The 14,965-nt window shown below is 47.1% G+C and overlaps 1 protein-coding gene across 1 annotated transcript in view; it reads left to right on the top strand.

Moving 5' to 3' along the window:
- Positions 1 to 786: 786 nt before the first annotated feature.
- PPTC7 (protein phosphatase targeting COQ7) overlaps positions 787 to 14,965 on the top strand; it is a 35,215-nt gene continuing 21,036 nt past the window's right edge. Inside the window, exon 1 of the mRNA XM_083151396.1 lies at positions 787 to 1,326. Within this exon, the coding sequence (XP_083007522.1) occupies positions 1,125 to 1,326 (202 nt within the window). The 5' untranslated portion in view covers positions 787 to 1,124. The remainder of the gene's footprint in view (positions 1,327 to 14,965) is intronic.

Genomic DNA, 14,965 nt, shown 5'->3' with positions numbered 1-14,965 from the left:
ATTTTTTGCGGATTTTGGATTTTTTTTAAAATACTTACCTGGTCCCCGACGTCCCCTGGGGGGCAATGCACGAGTGAGTGGGTAGGACGGTGACATGACCAGTGCGCTGCGCAATGCATGATTGGGACCGGGGATGCCGCTGAAGAGGATTCCGATGGCCGCCGTGGACACTGGGAGACAAGGTAAGTATGAAAAAAGGCATTCGCTTAGCAATATATCCCCCCCGTGTGTACGGGGCTGAACATGCTCCTGCGACCATGAAGGGCTGGCAGCGGGAGCGCGCTCCTAGCAATTTATCTCCCACATCACATGAAATCACTGGCAATATGGTCTCTCAGCGACCATATTGCCATCGATATGTGCTGAAATCGCCCCTGTGTGTACACAGCTTAAGGATTATGCAAAATAATTCTCCTGAATGTACATGCTCAGGTCCTTTATTACTTCATCTATGCTGCACCAGTCACACGCTATAGGGGCAGTATTATAGTAGGCTTTGTGCCAGACATTACAATGAATCTAGGAAGCCGGTAAACCGCTCAATACTACATTATACTTTTCAGCGTTAATCTATGGCTATAGCTACAAGCACTGGCTTCAGAAGTGCACAGGAAGGGTGCTGCTTATACTCATGTGACTGCACTAATCAAAATAGTTGCCCCCCAGAGGTGCTGCTATATACGGCACCAGGGAACATAATAAATACATGTGCGCCCGGGCGGCAGAGCTATTCCATTTCCTGCAGCTAGTCACTGTCACCACCACCGCCGCCCTGCAGTGCACTAGTCTTGTCTGTGTGCACTCTCCGCTGCGGCTGCTGACGGGAATCCTCTTGCTGGCGTAGTAGTGACGTCAGGGCCACGGTCACGTGCCTCGCCGTCGCCGCAGCCGCCTCCCTCCTCCGGCCTCCGGAGTGTCAGTGCGGTCCAAGATGGCGGCGGCAGAGGTCGGATGGACACTTGAAAGCCGGCACTGAAGTGCGGGGTGCACAGACACAAGGGTCGCAGGGAGGGAGCCGGGAGAAAGCGCCGAAGAGCAGGGAAGGCTGCGGAGTGAGCTTGTGAAAGAGGAGGGAGCGGGAGGATAAGGAGGAGAGCAAGAGGCGCGGGGGGCCGCCCGGGGCCATGTTCTCGGTACTGTCATACGGCCGGTTGGTTGCCAGAGCGGTGCTCGGTGGCCTTTCCCAGACGGATTCCCGCGACTACAGCCTAGTGACCGCCAGCTGCGGCTTCGGGAAAGATGCCAGAAAGGGTATCCTGAAGAAGGGCATGTGTTACGGGGACGACGCGTGCTTCATCGCCCGGCACCGGACGGCAGATGTTCTAGGTGAGTGTGATTGCCGGCAGTGTGAGCCTCACTGTCCTGTGTGAGCCGCATGTATGTACGGTGTAGGGAGCCCAGGCCGGGGTGCATATGTCCTGCGCTACATCAGCTGTAAACAAAACCCGTAGCCCGTACTTGTAGCAACGATGTAGGTGCGTTTTACCTGCGTTTTTGTAGCTCATATCTGGTTGCTTCCTCGTATGACCTGTGGAAATCTGTATTCAGAGAGATAACATGTAGCCAGTTTTAATAGCACAAATCCCAGCACAGCTTATAGCTGTATACAGACGCGTGTTGCACGCTGCTCTGAAATTGCAGTTTATTGCTTTGTTTGGCCCTATAGTGTGGTAGTTACCGAGGGGCTGCAGTATGTGTATGTGCTATACATACTGCAGATCTATGACATATCTATATATTTCTCAATCTTGCATGTATGCTTTTTGTTACTGTTGTGTTGAAATGGTTGATAAGGAAACTGGTTTACATTTTTGTTTCAATTGTTTAATGACAATTGTTAACCCGATGGTATTGACACTTGTAACCCTAATATAGTATAAAGTCAAATAAGTGTTCCAGCATATTGACCTAGTGACTTTCAGCAATTTTACTTTTGCAGAGGACACAGGAAGGGAGCCTGTATCCTGACCTCCCATTGGCAAGAAACCAGTATCCCTATCCCAACCTACTGGTGTAAACCAATCTGAGCAGGATATGAGGGTTTTTTTTTGTTACAAGTTGATCGAACCACTGTTTTCTGCTGTGTGTTATTTGTGTAGCTTAAGCTGGGTACGCACTGCATGTTTTTTTTAGGTACTTGTTACCTAGCACGGCACCCATCGCATGGCATTGCGTACCGTTATGAATGATGTGCGATGCGATCTCCATGTTAAATGCACAGGAGTGCTTGGACAATGAAATATCGCATGGGATCACATGCCAGCAAATGGCATGCGATATTTCATTGTACAAGCACCCATGCCATGTGATGCCATCCCGAAGCGTGGCGAGAGGCGGCGGTACGTGTCCTCCAACCTTTTCATACCCCCACTATCTACGTCGGCGTGGAGTTTATTTTAGATAGTGTGGCGTGCGGACGCAGAATACATGTAAAGTAATCCGTGTCTGGCTCGGTGGCTCGCTGCGCTTGCCACACTATATAAAATCAACTCCACGCTGACATGGATATTGGGGGTATTAAAAGGTCGGAGGACGCATACCGCCGCCCCTTGTGGAGCTCGCCACGCTTCGGGTTGCCGTTGATAGTGCGGGTGGTGTTGACACTATGGAATCACATTGCAAGCACCCATTTGTGTGCTTGTACAATTAAAAATCGAATCGTATGCCACAATATTGCATGCGATGCGATGAGTTGTCGTACGATGTAATTGTGGGCGGGGTGCTAGGAAACAAGTACTGTTTCTTATATACATTTACCATAGGCAACAGTGATCACACAAACTGGGTAGTAACAAATTGTCATAGAGGTGCAAGCATGCATACAATCTATAGGGATAATAGGAAGGATACATAAGATTCCATAGCATGGCAGTTCCATCAGATTGCAAGACAGTCCTGATGGGATGCAAGTTAGGGATTGCAACTACTTGAGGTTATGTGGGGGTTCTGGAATATGATAGGCTTGCCTGAAGAGGTGAGTTTTCAGGGAACGTTTGGAGGCTAGAGGAGAGCCTTAATGGTTATGGAAGGGCATTCCATAAGGTGGGTGCTGACTGAAGAAAGTACAATAAGATCACAATACCAACATAGTTAACGATATCGGTGGTGCACCCGGACAGAAAATTATTATTAATAGTTTCTTATATAGCGTAGACACATTCCACAAATTACTTTCTCTTACATCCTGCAGGGGACACTGGCGATCTACTGTGGGTAATTAGAGCTGGCTTGCTGGGAGCTGGCACACTATAACTTTAAGAAGCTGGCTCCTCCCCTCTAATACCCCACAATCCCCAGTTAGAAAAATTGTGCCGAGGGAGCTGGACACGCAGGGGCATTGCTCCTGCTCTTTTTCTCCTTAGGTCTTTTTTCTAGCTTTAAATTAGTTTTGTTAGTGCAGCTCCTTATAGCTATTCTAATAGTCTGTGGAGCTGGGCGCCGCTGGTTCTTTCCAGCTGTCTGTCAGGGCCTCCTTCAAAGGCACCTGCCCAGACCTTCAGTGTGCCTGTGGTCTCCCACCAAAGGGACCGTCATACACTACCAGCCTGCCTACACCAGCCAGTGAGTACTCATTCCCCAGCGCGGTGTTCTGAGCGGGGCTGCGAGCGCTAATGGCAGGGCTGCACGGCTGTCGCCTCCCGCCGGGTGCTCAGCTGATTGACACCCGGCGCGGGTCAGGGGCGGCTTTTGTGCCTTGGGTATGTGCGGCGGCAGCTTGAGCGCGGTAGTGCTCACGTGGCGGGCGCCATGTTTAAAGGTTTGCGCCGGACTCTGTATTTGGAATAGCAACATTGTTGCGAGTCCGGTGGCCACTGGGGGGGGGGAGTTTAAAGGGCAGGCTGTGTGTATATGTATGTGTATACATACACATGTGAGAAATAAAGAAATTCTTTGAGAAAGTCCTGTCAGTGCCGTGCTTGGGGACATTGAGACGATTGGCGTTTCCTACCTGCTGGTGTATTATATTCGCAAGGGCACGCAGGCTACTACCGGAGTTGGTGAGAGTGCTGGTCCATTCCGCTAATATATAATATATATATATATATATATATATATTTTGTATGTGGTGTCGACCCGGCACTCCGCTGTCCTGGAATCAAAAACCTGGGTGCCTTTGTAGGCAGTAGATAGTGGTAGAGATGTGACCCACTCGGGGTGAAGCATCACACGGCACTCCAAGGATTTTCAAGTGAATTCAAAATGGTATTTATTGCAACAGTTTTGAGGCTGCTTGGCCCCTTCGTCAGGCTTACATCTTGATGTAAGCCTGACGAAGGGGCCAAGCAGCCTCGAAACTGTTGCAATAAATACCATTTTGAATTCACTTGAAAATCCTTGGAGTGCCGTGTGATGCTTCACCCCGAGTGGGTCACATCTCTACCACTATATATATATATATATATATATATATATATATATATATATATATATATATATATATATATATATATATATATATATATATATATATATATATATATATATATATATATATATATATATATATATATATATATATATATATAGCCAGTGCGTCATAAGCGTACCTTGGCCCAGTTACATGATTCAGATGATGAGGATCTGGATCAGGGAATGGACTTGGGTGATGATGATGATGCTCCTCCACTGGAGGCGGAGCATCAGGTGTCTCCGGTTCGAGTGGAAGCCCTCATTGTAGCGGTTAAACAGGTCCTTAATTGATGAACCGGAAACGGTTTTGCAGGAGCTTGACCTGTTTGCTGTACCGACTAAGCCGCTCGTTGTGTTCCCGTTTCCAAAGCAGGAACAATTGACAGCGGCTTGGCAGAGTCCTGATAAGAGATTTCAGGTTCCAAAACGGTTCCTTTCGGTCTACCCTTTTCAACCATCTGCTTTGACGAAGTGGGTAACTCCGCCTCCGGTCGATGCTTCGGTTTCAAGACTGTCACAAGCAGTGGTCTCTGTTTTTGACCAGATCTGTAAGCATACACACGCATTTAAACCTGCTCAACAATATACTTCATTACATCAATTGTATTTGTTGAAAGGCATTTAATAAATTAGTGGCCATTGTCAATTACCAATTAACCTTTGTAAGACTGATCCTGCTTTCTGACCGCAAATGCAGGGTCGCAACGGGACTTTTAAACTGTTCAGTCCCGGTGCGAGCCTGCATGTACGGTCTCTTCAGATCACAGCAGCGAACCAGCAATATTGCTTGTTCGATGTCATGTGGGGGAGCATTGGTGCGTCATAGGGGGCGGGAGAGGAGGCAGCTCCTAGAGCTGGCGCTGCCTAGTGTGAAAGGGCAGCAGGTCGCTCAGCCTGTTTAACCCGTTCACACTGCACGGCAACGAACAAGAACTTTGCATTTTACCCGGTTTGGATTGCCTTGTGGCTACCGGTTAGCTATAACCGGTAACCCCTTTCACATTGCATGAATCACCAGGTGGAGCTGGCAAGAAACCGGCTTGTGCCCGGTAATTAGGTGCGATATGAAAGGGGTATTAGTTTATATTTTTTTTTATTATTATTTTTTAAATCACACAACTCCCCCAAATCTGGTTTCCTACAACTGTCCTGGCTTTCTTTTCACATACACGTCTTTCATATGTATAATGTGTGTTTGCTGCTAAATGTAGTGTTCCCGCCAGGCACGCCCACCCGTAGTGACGCGGCGGCCCAGGCACGCCCACCCGTAGTGACGCGGCGGCCCGGGCACGCCCCCCGTACTGCCGTCGGTGTGCCCGGTCCGCCCATCCAGCGCCCTGCCTCATTTTGTTCCTAGAAGGAACACTAAAATGTTTGAATTTATTATGTCATGTTAGAATGAATGTGTCATTAAATGCTCCCACAATACTTCTAATGTGCATAATCATTACTGACCTTCATATGTTTTGTATGTCATGATTTGTGTATGTTATCATTGTAATAGCTAATATATTCTTCATTAAACTTGTAGGTAACAAGCGTCCTTACCATGGGCCTGCATTGTGTAGATGTGCTTGGGTAACTGATTAATGACACAAACTTGTATGGTGTATTGCTCAGTAGTTTGGGCAGGTGTACGTATGCGTGTTAGCAATTGAGAGGGATCATTAGGGGTGCATGCGCTAGGCCATTTCATTGCAGCCAGGAGACACCTAGGGAGTCACTCTGAATTGCAAATGATTTTCCAGCACAATAATGCAAGTATATGCGTAGCTTTGCAAAACTACTACCCACCAATTTTGGTAGACTCCCCTTGCATACACTCCGTTATACGCCCATTTTTGCAGTGCTGCTAGGCGTGCCCAGATACACACCCCCAACAGTATATTCCTATAAATGTGATAGTATTTTATTACTTTGCTGTTTTCTTTTGCCTTCCTCAGATTTACTCTATTAATGAGTATATCTTGCGTGAAGAATGACCTTGAGGCATCTCTATCTCCATTCTAATTTCTGGCTTCCGTCTCGGTCACATGAGCTTTGTAGATGCTGAAATCTAATTTACCTAGCTACAAACGAATAGGGACATTGCAAAGACAGTAACATTTCTCTTGTTTACGCTGCAAAAATCTTCTTTATTTCTGTAGATAGAATGTTTTTTGATGAAGAGCGCTGACCCTTTCTGGGATGTGAAATAATAGATACAGAGCAAAAATGAGTCACGGCAGTGGAAGCATGTTGTGCTAGGTCTAGTGAATTTTTCCACAATTAAGGCCTAAAAAGTTTGATGACTCATGTGTGCGACTAATTCTGCAATTTCGTTCTTTCCTTAAAAGGGATTAAGCCTGTTTTGTACACTGATTCTATATACCTCAAACCAGATGCAGAAACATCACAGTTCGTCTGCAGGGCCTTATATTCTGGTTCATTTTATAACCTGGCACAGTGAGGAGTGGTTTGGACGCACTATACCTAGTGTGCTGCAAGATGCACATATACGATTTTGTTTCTTATGCATTGTTTTGTTAAAAAAAAAAAAAAAAAGACCTGTTTGTTTTCTGTATAGTATCTGATGGAGGATAGAATAAAAAAGAGGCAATAAAAAAATGTATTTCTTTAAATCCTGACAGAACAAGCTACACATGGGGTGTGGGTTTGTGCTGTACAATCTTTGTAAGGACAATGGTTAACTCAATTATGCTAGCCGCTGTTTAGTTTATGAAGCCTGTGTACTACCGCCCCACTCTGTATGTGTGTGTGCCTATATGTATTGGTGTATGTATATACAGTTTATAGATCATTCCTAGTCTGTGTATGTAGGTGTGGAAAGGTGACACATGTTACTGGCTTCTTTCCAGATTTCAGGCAAGAGCTGTCAAGCTTTCAGATCTGGTTATGCTGAAGGTCATACGAAGGACATTTTAGGTATTTGAATGCCATTTGGCTTTATCATAGCATAATGGGCTGTTTGCACCGTGCTCACTACCTCTGGCACCATCCTTGCACTAATCTACAGCCTGTAGAATTTTAATTTTAAGAGAGATGGGTGTCAGGAAACCTGGCTGGAAGAGACTAGAGTGCAGTTATCTCCCCCAACTTGCTGGCTATTAATGCCCTTGGAAGAAAACTTGCACTCAGGGAGAAAAGAGACTAGAGCAACAACAATATTAGTTGCATGGCAGACTGCACTTTTAAGTAATGCAAAATGGTGGCACCCATGCACACAGTAAAAGCACATCTAGATGTTCATGTCCTATAGCAGTGGTGGGCAGTAAGCGGTCCTCCAGCTTTTGATGAACTACACATCCCAGCATGCCTTGCCTTAGTTTTGATATTTAGCCATGCTGAAACTGGTGCAAGGCATGCTGGGTTGTATAGTTCATCCGCAGCTGGAGGGCTGCTTATTGCCCACCCCTGTCCTATAGGTTCCTACGGTTACTGTGCCAAATGTACTTGTGCTAGATTATTGCAGTTTACCAGTCAGGCACCCAGGGCCAAATGTAGTAGAGTCCAGCGGCATGCCCACCAAACTTAGACTTTTTTTTAAAGGGGCCATCTTCTACAAGGCAAAACCATACCTTGTAAATGATTGCCCATTCAAAAAAAATGTCCGTGTTTTGCCGATATCACGCACAGCCGCTGGACTGTATTATATTTGGCCCCCACTCTGCACTTCCTTGGCTCAAATAATTACTAAAAGAAAGCAGATGCATCGTTGTGTTCAGTTGTCATTATTGTAGAGGTATGATAGAGAAACTATCAATGAATTATAGGTAATCATAGAGACTGTGGAGCCTGTTATTTATAGGGCAAAATCAAATGATTGCAGCGTTAAATTTATAGGGCAAAATCAAATGATTGCAGCGTTAAAATTATGGTCAGAATTGCCAGAACTTTGGTTGGCAGCTTACATTCTATTACATACAGTGTGCTCCTCTAGCTTAATTCGAAGCAGTAATAAATGCGTGTACTCTTCTAGACAGTAACCCGGACTGTAACTTGGGGAAAAAAGTACCATATACAGTAGTTATCAACTCTAGAACAAAAACTTTCCTATTTGCGTGGTATGGCAGGCTTTCCCATACACCGGGTGGGGAACCTCAGTAACGCGGCTTGCGTTACGGGTCCACGGCTCTGTCACCCGCCAGAGAGATCAGGGCTGGAGGGCGCAGTGCACCGGGTGACGGCTGGACCAGGCACGCGAGCTGGTCCAGCAGAGAGGCAGACAGTCCCACAGCGCCGCTGTGTTCAGCACGCGCTGGGACGGAGGAATGAGGAGGTGTGCTAAGCGTCTCCTCCGGGTTAAAGGTCCTCGGCGCGGCAGCGCCATTCTTTTGCCCACGCTGCCTCTCACTGTTTGCTGTGCCTCAACGGACCTTCCAGAACAGGACAGCAAAGCCGGCTTCTTCACCCTGTCTGGAGGTGCTTCACTGCGCTGGGTGAGTGGAAGGGTCTCCTGATAGGAGTCCCTTTATTGGAGCGTTTTGTTGGGCTCCTCTCCCCCTATTATATCTCTTCTCCACTGCTTGGGGCACTGCTACCTGTTTGTGTGTTAGCTGTGTGGTGAGTGTGAGAAGGTTGTAAGCCACTGTGTATTATGGCAGCACGGGGTTCTCACTCCAAGGCTTCCCAGAAGCTGTTTGTTTGCACTCAGTGTAACCTACAGTTTACCCAGCATGTGAAGGGTGTTTCACTATGTAAAGACTGCTATAAGGGGTCTGCACAGCAGCCTGCTGCTCTTTTTAATGCTGAAGGGGTTACAAAGTGTGTTAGCTACCTTAGCTTCTGAGCTGGCAGCGTCCCGCAGGGACGGGGCTCTCACCTGGCTTCTATGTCTTCTGCTGAGCCTTCGTGGGCCAGGGACTTAATTAAATCGGTTGATTCTTTGGTGCAGTCTACCATCATGCCTCCGCAGTCCAGCGCCCCTCCTCCCCCTAAAAAGAGGGGTGCTCCCTTGCTATTGCGAGTTGACTCTTCAGATGATGAAGAGGTTAATCCTCTTGAAGATGGAGAGTGTCAGGATGATACTTTTGCTCCAGTGGAAGAGGAGCAAGGGGGGAATCAGGACGAGGCCCAAGGCTTAGAGGCCTTGATTCAGGCGATTAAGGTTACCCTTAATGTTGCTGAGCAGGAATCTCCGGCTCCGGTTTCTATTTTCAGCCATCCGATCAGGGCTGCGGTAACTTTTCCTGAGTCCATAGAGTTGGAGAGACCTCATTTGGAAATCACCTGAGAAAGTTTCAATTGTCTAGACGTTTTAAGGCGTCTTACCCTTTTGCACCTGAAGCCAGGGCGAAATGGGAGAACCCGCCTTTAGCAGACGCTTCAGTGTCTAAGCTTTCAAAGAAAGCAGCTCTTCCCATTCCGGGAGCGGTGGCCCTTAAGTATTGCTCCAGGTCACGGGATCCGGAGGCGGTGGCGACGGATGCTCTTACCGCATAGTGGAATTACCCTCTAATCTATGTCTTCCCGCCATTACCGTTGATTCAGTTGGTACTCAAACGGATCAAGCGGGAGAGGGCAACAGTCATTTTAATAGCTCCAAATTGGCCTCGTTGGCCTTGGTTTGCCGATCTTCAGGGGCTCCTGATAGATCAACCCTGGCAACTTCCTCAAAGAGAAGATCTGTTGCAACAGGGACCGTTCGTCTACCAAGGATTACGACAACTTTGTTTGACGGCATTTCTGTTGAGGCCGAACTGTTGAGCAGACGTGGAGTCCCTATGGCGGTTATTCCCACAATGATGAGGGCCAGGAAGGAAGTTACTTCCCGGCATTATTACAGCATTTGGAAGGCTTATGTTTCTTGGTGCGAGCGACGCAAGTTGCCTACAGCTGTATTTTGTCTGTCCCGTTTTCTGCAATCCGGTTTTGAAGCGGGCCTTCGCTTAGGGTCCCTGAAGGTTCAAGTGTCCGCTTTATCTCTATTTTTCCTTCGGCGCTTAGCCTTAATTCCGGAAGTACAAACTTTCTTGAATGGGGTTCTCAGGCTGCAACCTCCGGTAAAGGCCTCCGGAGGAGCCTTGGGATCTACCGTTGGTTCTTGACTATCTCAAGTCTAAGGTTTTTGAGCCTTTGGAAACCATTGACTTACGCCTACTTACGTGGAAGACTGTTCTCCTACTGGCTCTAGCATCGGCACGACGGGTGTCCGACCTCAGTGCTCTGTCATGTCGTTCACCATATCTGGTGTTTCACTCGGACAGTGCAGAACTCCGGACTCGGTTGGATTACCTGCCAAAGGTGGTGTCTTATCATCTTAATCAGCCAATCGTGGTTCCGGCCTTGACAGGAGAGTTTGCATCGTTAGATGTGGTCCGAACTTTGCAGGTTTATGTGGACAGAACCAAGGATCTCAGGAAATCAGATTCTCTGTTTGTTCTGTATAATTCTGCGAAGGGCGGTTGGCCGGCTACCAAACAAACTTTGGCCAGGTGGACTTGCTTGACCATTTTCAGGCTTATTTTCAGGCTTCCCGGCCTCCGCCTACACGAGTTTCTGCTCATTCCACCCGTTCGGTGGGGCCTTCCTGGGCGGTGGCCAGGGGGGTGTCTTTCACAGGTATGTAGGGCGGCCACCTGGTCTGGCCCTAATACCGTTATTAAATTCTATAGGTTTGACACCTTCGCGGCCTCTTCTGCCAATTTTGGCTGTGCGGTGCTTCAGGATGCCCAGCGTCTTCCCGCCCGTGGGGATGGCTTTGGGACCTCCCCAGCGTAGTACTTCAGTGTCCCCAAGGATGAAGGAGAAAATAGGAATTTGGTACTCACCGTTAATTCCCTTTGTCCGAATCCGTAGGGGACACTGAACGCCCTCCCGGCGCTGTTCTTGCCTGTAAGGGGGGGCCTAACGGGATCGCATGTGGCCGTGCCTGTTTTGCATGCGATTGTCTGTATGTGAGTTTTATTTTAAGTTACGTTTGTTTTGGTGTCTTATTTTCAATCTCTCTCTCTCTCTCTCTCTCTCTCTCTCTCTCTCTCTCTCTCTCTCTCTCTCTCTCTCTCTCTCTCTCTCTCTCTCTCTCTCTCTCTCTCTCTCTCTCTCTCTCTCTCTCGTCTCTTTTCTCCTCTCTGGCACAGTTAACTAAAGGTGCCCATACACGTACCAATTTCCCGGTACTTTTTGTGCTAAAATAGCATCGCATCCCATGCACAACGATGCTATTTTAGCACAAAAAGTACCGGGTAATTGGTACGTATATGGGCACCTTAAGACTGGAGTCTGAGGGGGGATAGAGGGGGAGGAGCCATACCACACTTCAAGTTCTTAAAGTGCCAACCCCTCCATAACACCACACTATCCCCAGCGTAGTACTTCAGTGTCCCCTACGGATTCGGAGAAAGGGAATTAACGGTGAGTACCAAATTCCTATTTTTTACATATGGTCCCCAAAGTATTTTTTCTTCATACAAACAGCCCTTGGCACAAAAAAGGTTCCCCACCCCTGCCATACAAGGTCATATCTGAGGTATGCTGTCAATGGGTAGGCAGGTCAAAGGTCGACATTTTAGAATGTAAGCTCTCACGAGCAGGGCCGTCTCTCCTCATGTGCCTTTCTTAGAATATATAAACCTTTGCCACCCTGATGCTTGCTTCAGTGTCCTGTCCACTGATGCAACTATCCATATTAACCATGTACTTGTCCTAAACTGTCTTGTGCTGTAATTCGTTATGTATTTTTGCTAATAACTATGCTCTGTAAAGTGCTGCGGAATATGTATGCGCTATATAAGAAACTTTTAATAAATAAATAATCTTAAAAATGTTTAGATGGGTTAGGTCGACATGAGTTTAATGAGGCAGAACAGTGGGTTTTTTTTAATTGTTCTAATCTAACTATCCATGTGGAGGAAGTATATGCAGAGTGTAACATGATGAGCGAAGCGGAACGCTGATATGGTGTCCTTGTTGACGTAAGACGACAAAACTCGAAAAACCCATGTCGACCTTTATGACTTCAATAACTGAAGCGACCGAGTCGGAGGAGCTTGTGTGGCAGCTCTTGAGCTCAGCCCATTGGTTGCCACAGAACCTGCTGGTTAGGATGACCCACTCATGGCTGCAGTAAGACAGGGCTTTCGGCAGGCCTTGCTCAGGCAAGCTAAGCTGCAGCTGCTTTTCTCCCCAGCAGACCGGGAGCTGCTACATTCTATATAGTAAAAGGCCAATGCTGGTCCTCACCTCTATGGGGGAACACCAGTGTTGGGCATGCAGACTGCCACTAGATGGCGTTGGACAGAAGAAATTGAAATGTTGCTCTGTTTGGGTGCACACAGCTGCTGATGCTGACATTTCTATTATGTTTTCTCATTTTGGCGGGCTGGTAACTAGTAATTTGTAATGTATCACTGCTGCAGAATGCTGAACATCTCTAAACAAAGCTGAGAGATTACGAACGGCAAGTGTGCTAGCGATGGTGGATCTTCAGTGACAGACATTTCAACTGCACAATTAAGATGCTTAAAGAATGACTGTATTGCAGGATAAATGACCCTTGATCTTATTCAGGTGTCAAAAAAAAAGGGTCCACAGGGGTATCGATTCCCATAATCTGCTTACCCAAACACTTGCTTCTGTGCTTGGCTTTTTGTCTTGAGTTTTTAATTATTTTTTTATGTTTTTTTTTTCCAAGATGATTATTAAGCAGTACTTTTAAAGTGCCCATATACGGTGCGAGGGTGCTGTGCGATGCGGGATGTCCTTTTTGAAGTAGCTTTGCAATGCGTATGATTTGCGTGTGATGTGTTCTAGTTCAAAACTCACAGAAGTATTGTACCGTGTATGGGCACCTTTAGACTGGTTTAGCCACTTTGTGTGATTACACCTGGTACTTCTGAGCATGCACAGTTTGCTCAGATGGATACCTGTTAAGGCCCCCATACATTAGGGCCTTAGGACAAGTCGGACCCAATACTCCTGTGAGCCGCCCGGCAGCTCCCCGGGAGGCTCATATACAATTTGGCACTTGATGAGCCAAATTTTACATGTGATAAATCGCTTGCAATTTATCACATGTACGGGGAGCAACAGCGGGCGGTGAGGGGCATGGGGGCCGGTGGTGATCAGGGGCAGCAGTGGGGCGGGCAGCGGGGGTACTGAGTGCTGACCTGGGGGCGATGTGGTCAGCAGCAGAGCTCATCAGGGGGACGCCGGAGCGGGTAGCGGGTCCTGACGCTGTAACTAGCTGGCGGCGCCTGTGTGTGATGATCTGGCCGGGCGCTGTGATCATTCACATATATCATTCAGCAGCGCTGCGGGACGGATGGGGCCGAGCAGTGGCGGGTATTATATTTTTAAAACACCTGTCAAATGACTAGCCGTTCTCTGATTGGCTGAGAGCTCTCAGCCAATGACTGACCGTTGACTGAATCGGATGAAATCGGCCCAAAATCGCATAGTGTATGGGGGCCTTTACTTTTGCGTGCCAACAAAATAATTGAGTTCCCCAGTTAGTCGGGGAAGCACACATCCTTATGCTTGGTATGAATGTCCCAATGCAAGACTAAAGCTAGGATTGTGCTCAGCTACAGATTACATGTCATGAACTATGTGAATGTTTGGGGGGCTCTGAATTGGCTTATCTAAAATGCTAGCTTTTATCCACTGTTGGTCAAGCCATGTGTATGCACTGTATTACTTTGACAAGTTTTACCACTTGCTGAACATGGATTCGGAACCAGCTAAAGTAGAGATAACTGACCTCCGTTGTTAATGCAGCTATGGTATGCACTGACAATTGTCTGATTTCTTGATGTACCATGACTGCTTCCTATTCTGTTGCTGTGGAAAAGTAATTTACACAATTTTTACTTAAACAAATGTGTGTGTATATATTGAATGTGTGTGTGTGTGTGTATATATGTATGTATGTATATATATATATGTATGTATATATATATATATGTATATATATGTATATATATATATATGTGTATATGATCCAGCTAGGGTGCGGGCAGGGACTGATTTTTCTGGACACACAACAGAAGATATATCAATAGTACAGTCTTCACCAACTGTGAAAAAAACAATGTATCGAATACTAAATGCATGAACCTTTTCAAAACATCAAAACTGTGTGGACATATTTAAATGTGTACTACTGATGCCCCTTTCAGACCGCACATATTAACCGTTATATTGCCGTTTTTTTTTCCATTTCAAAACGGTAATGTGTGCTGTCTGAAAGGTGCAGAGTGATTTTACCGTTTCCAAAAAAAAAACGTTTTTTGTAAACGTTTAATATGGAGGGTCCTACCCATTTCAGAACCGTTTATTTGTTTTCTAGAACGGGTCTGAAATGGTATTCCCCCCCCCCCCCCTAACGCAGGGAAGGGAATGGTCGCGCAGGGGGTCCCTGCAAGTGTCCGGGGCACTGTGATCTGCCCTGCCCGGGGTGAGAGCGGGGGCCGCTGCTACTGCTGGTGCTGAGGAGGTGAGCAGGGAAGGGCGGCTCTGGCTGGGGTGCGGGCGGCTGTCTGCCCTGACTCAGTCAGCCGGTAGGTTCCGGAGTGGGGCAGCAGCGGAGTGCGGGCTGCGGGAGCCCGATGTGGAT

Source organism: Crinia signifera, chromosome 1 (genome assembly GCF_055691185.1).
Source record: "Crinia signifera chromosome 1, ASM5569118v1, whole genome shotgun sequence".
NCBI classification, from domain to species: domain Eukaryota; kingdom Metazoa; phylum Chordata; class Amphibia; order Anura; family Myobatrachidae; genus Crinia; species Crinia signifera.
The sequence above is the reverse complement of the archived record's forward strand: the minus strand, read 5'-3'. Positions and strand labels throughout refer to the sequence as shown.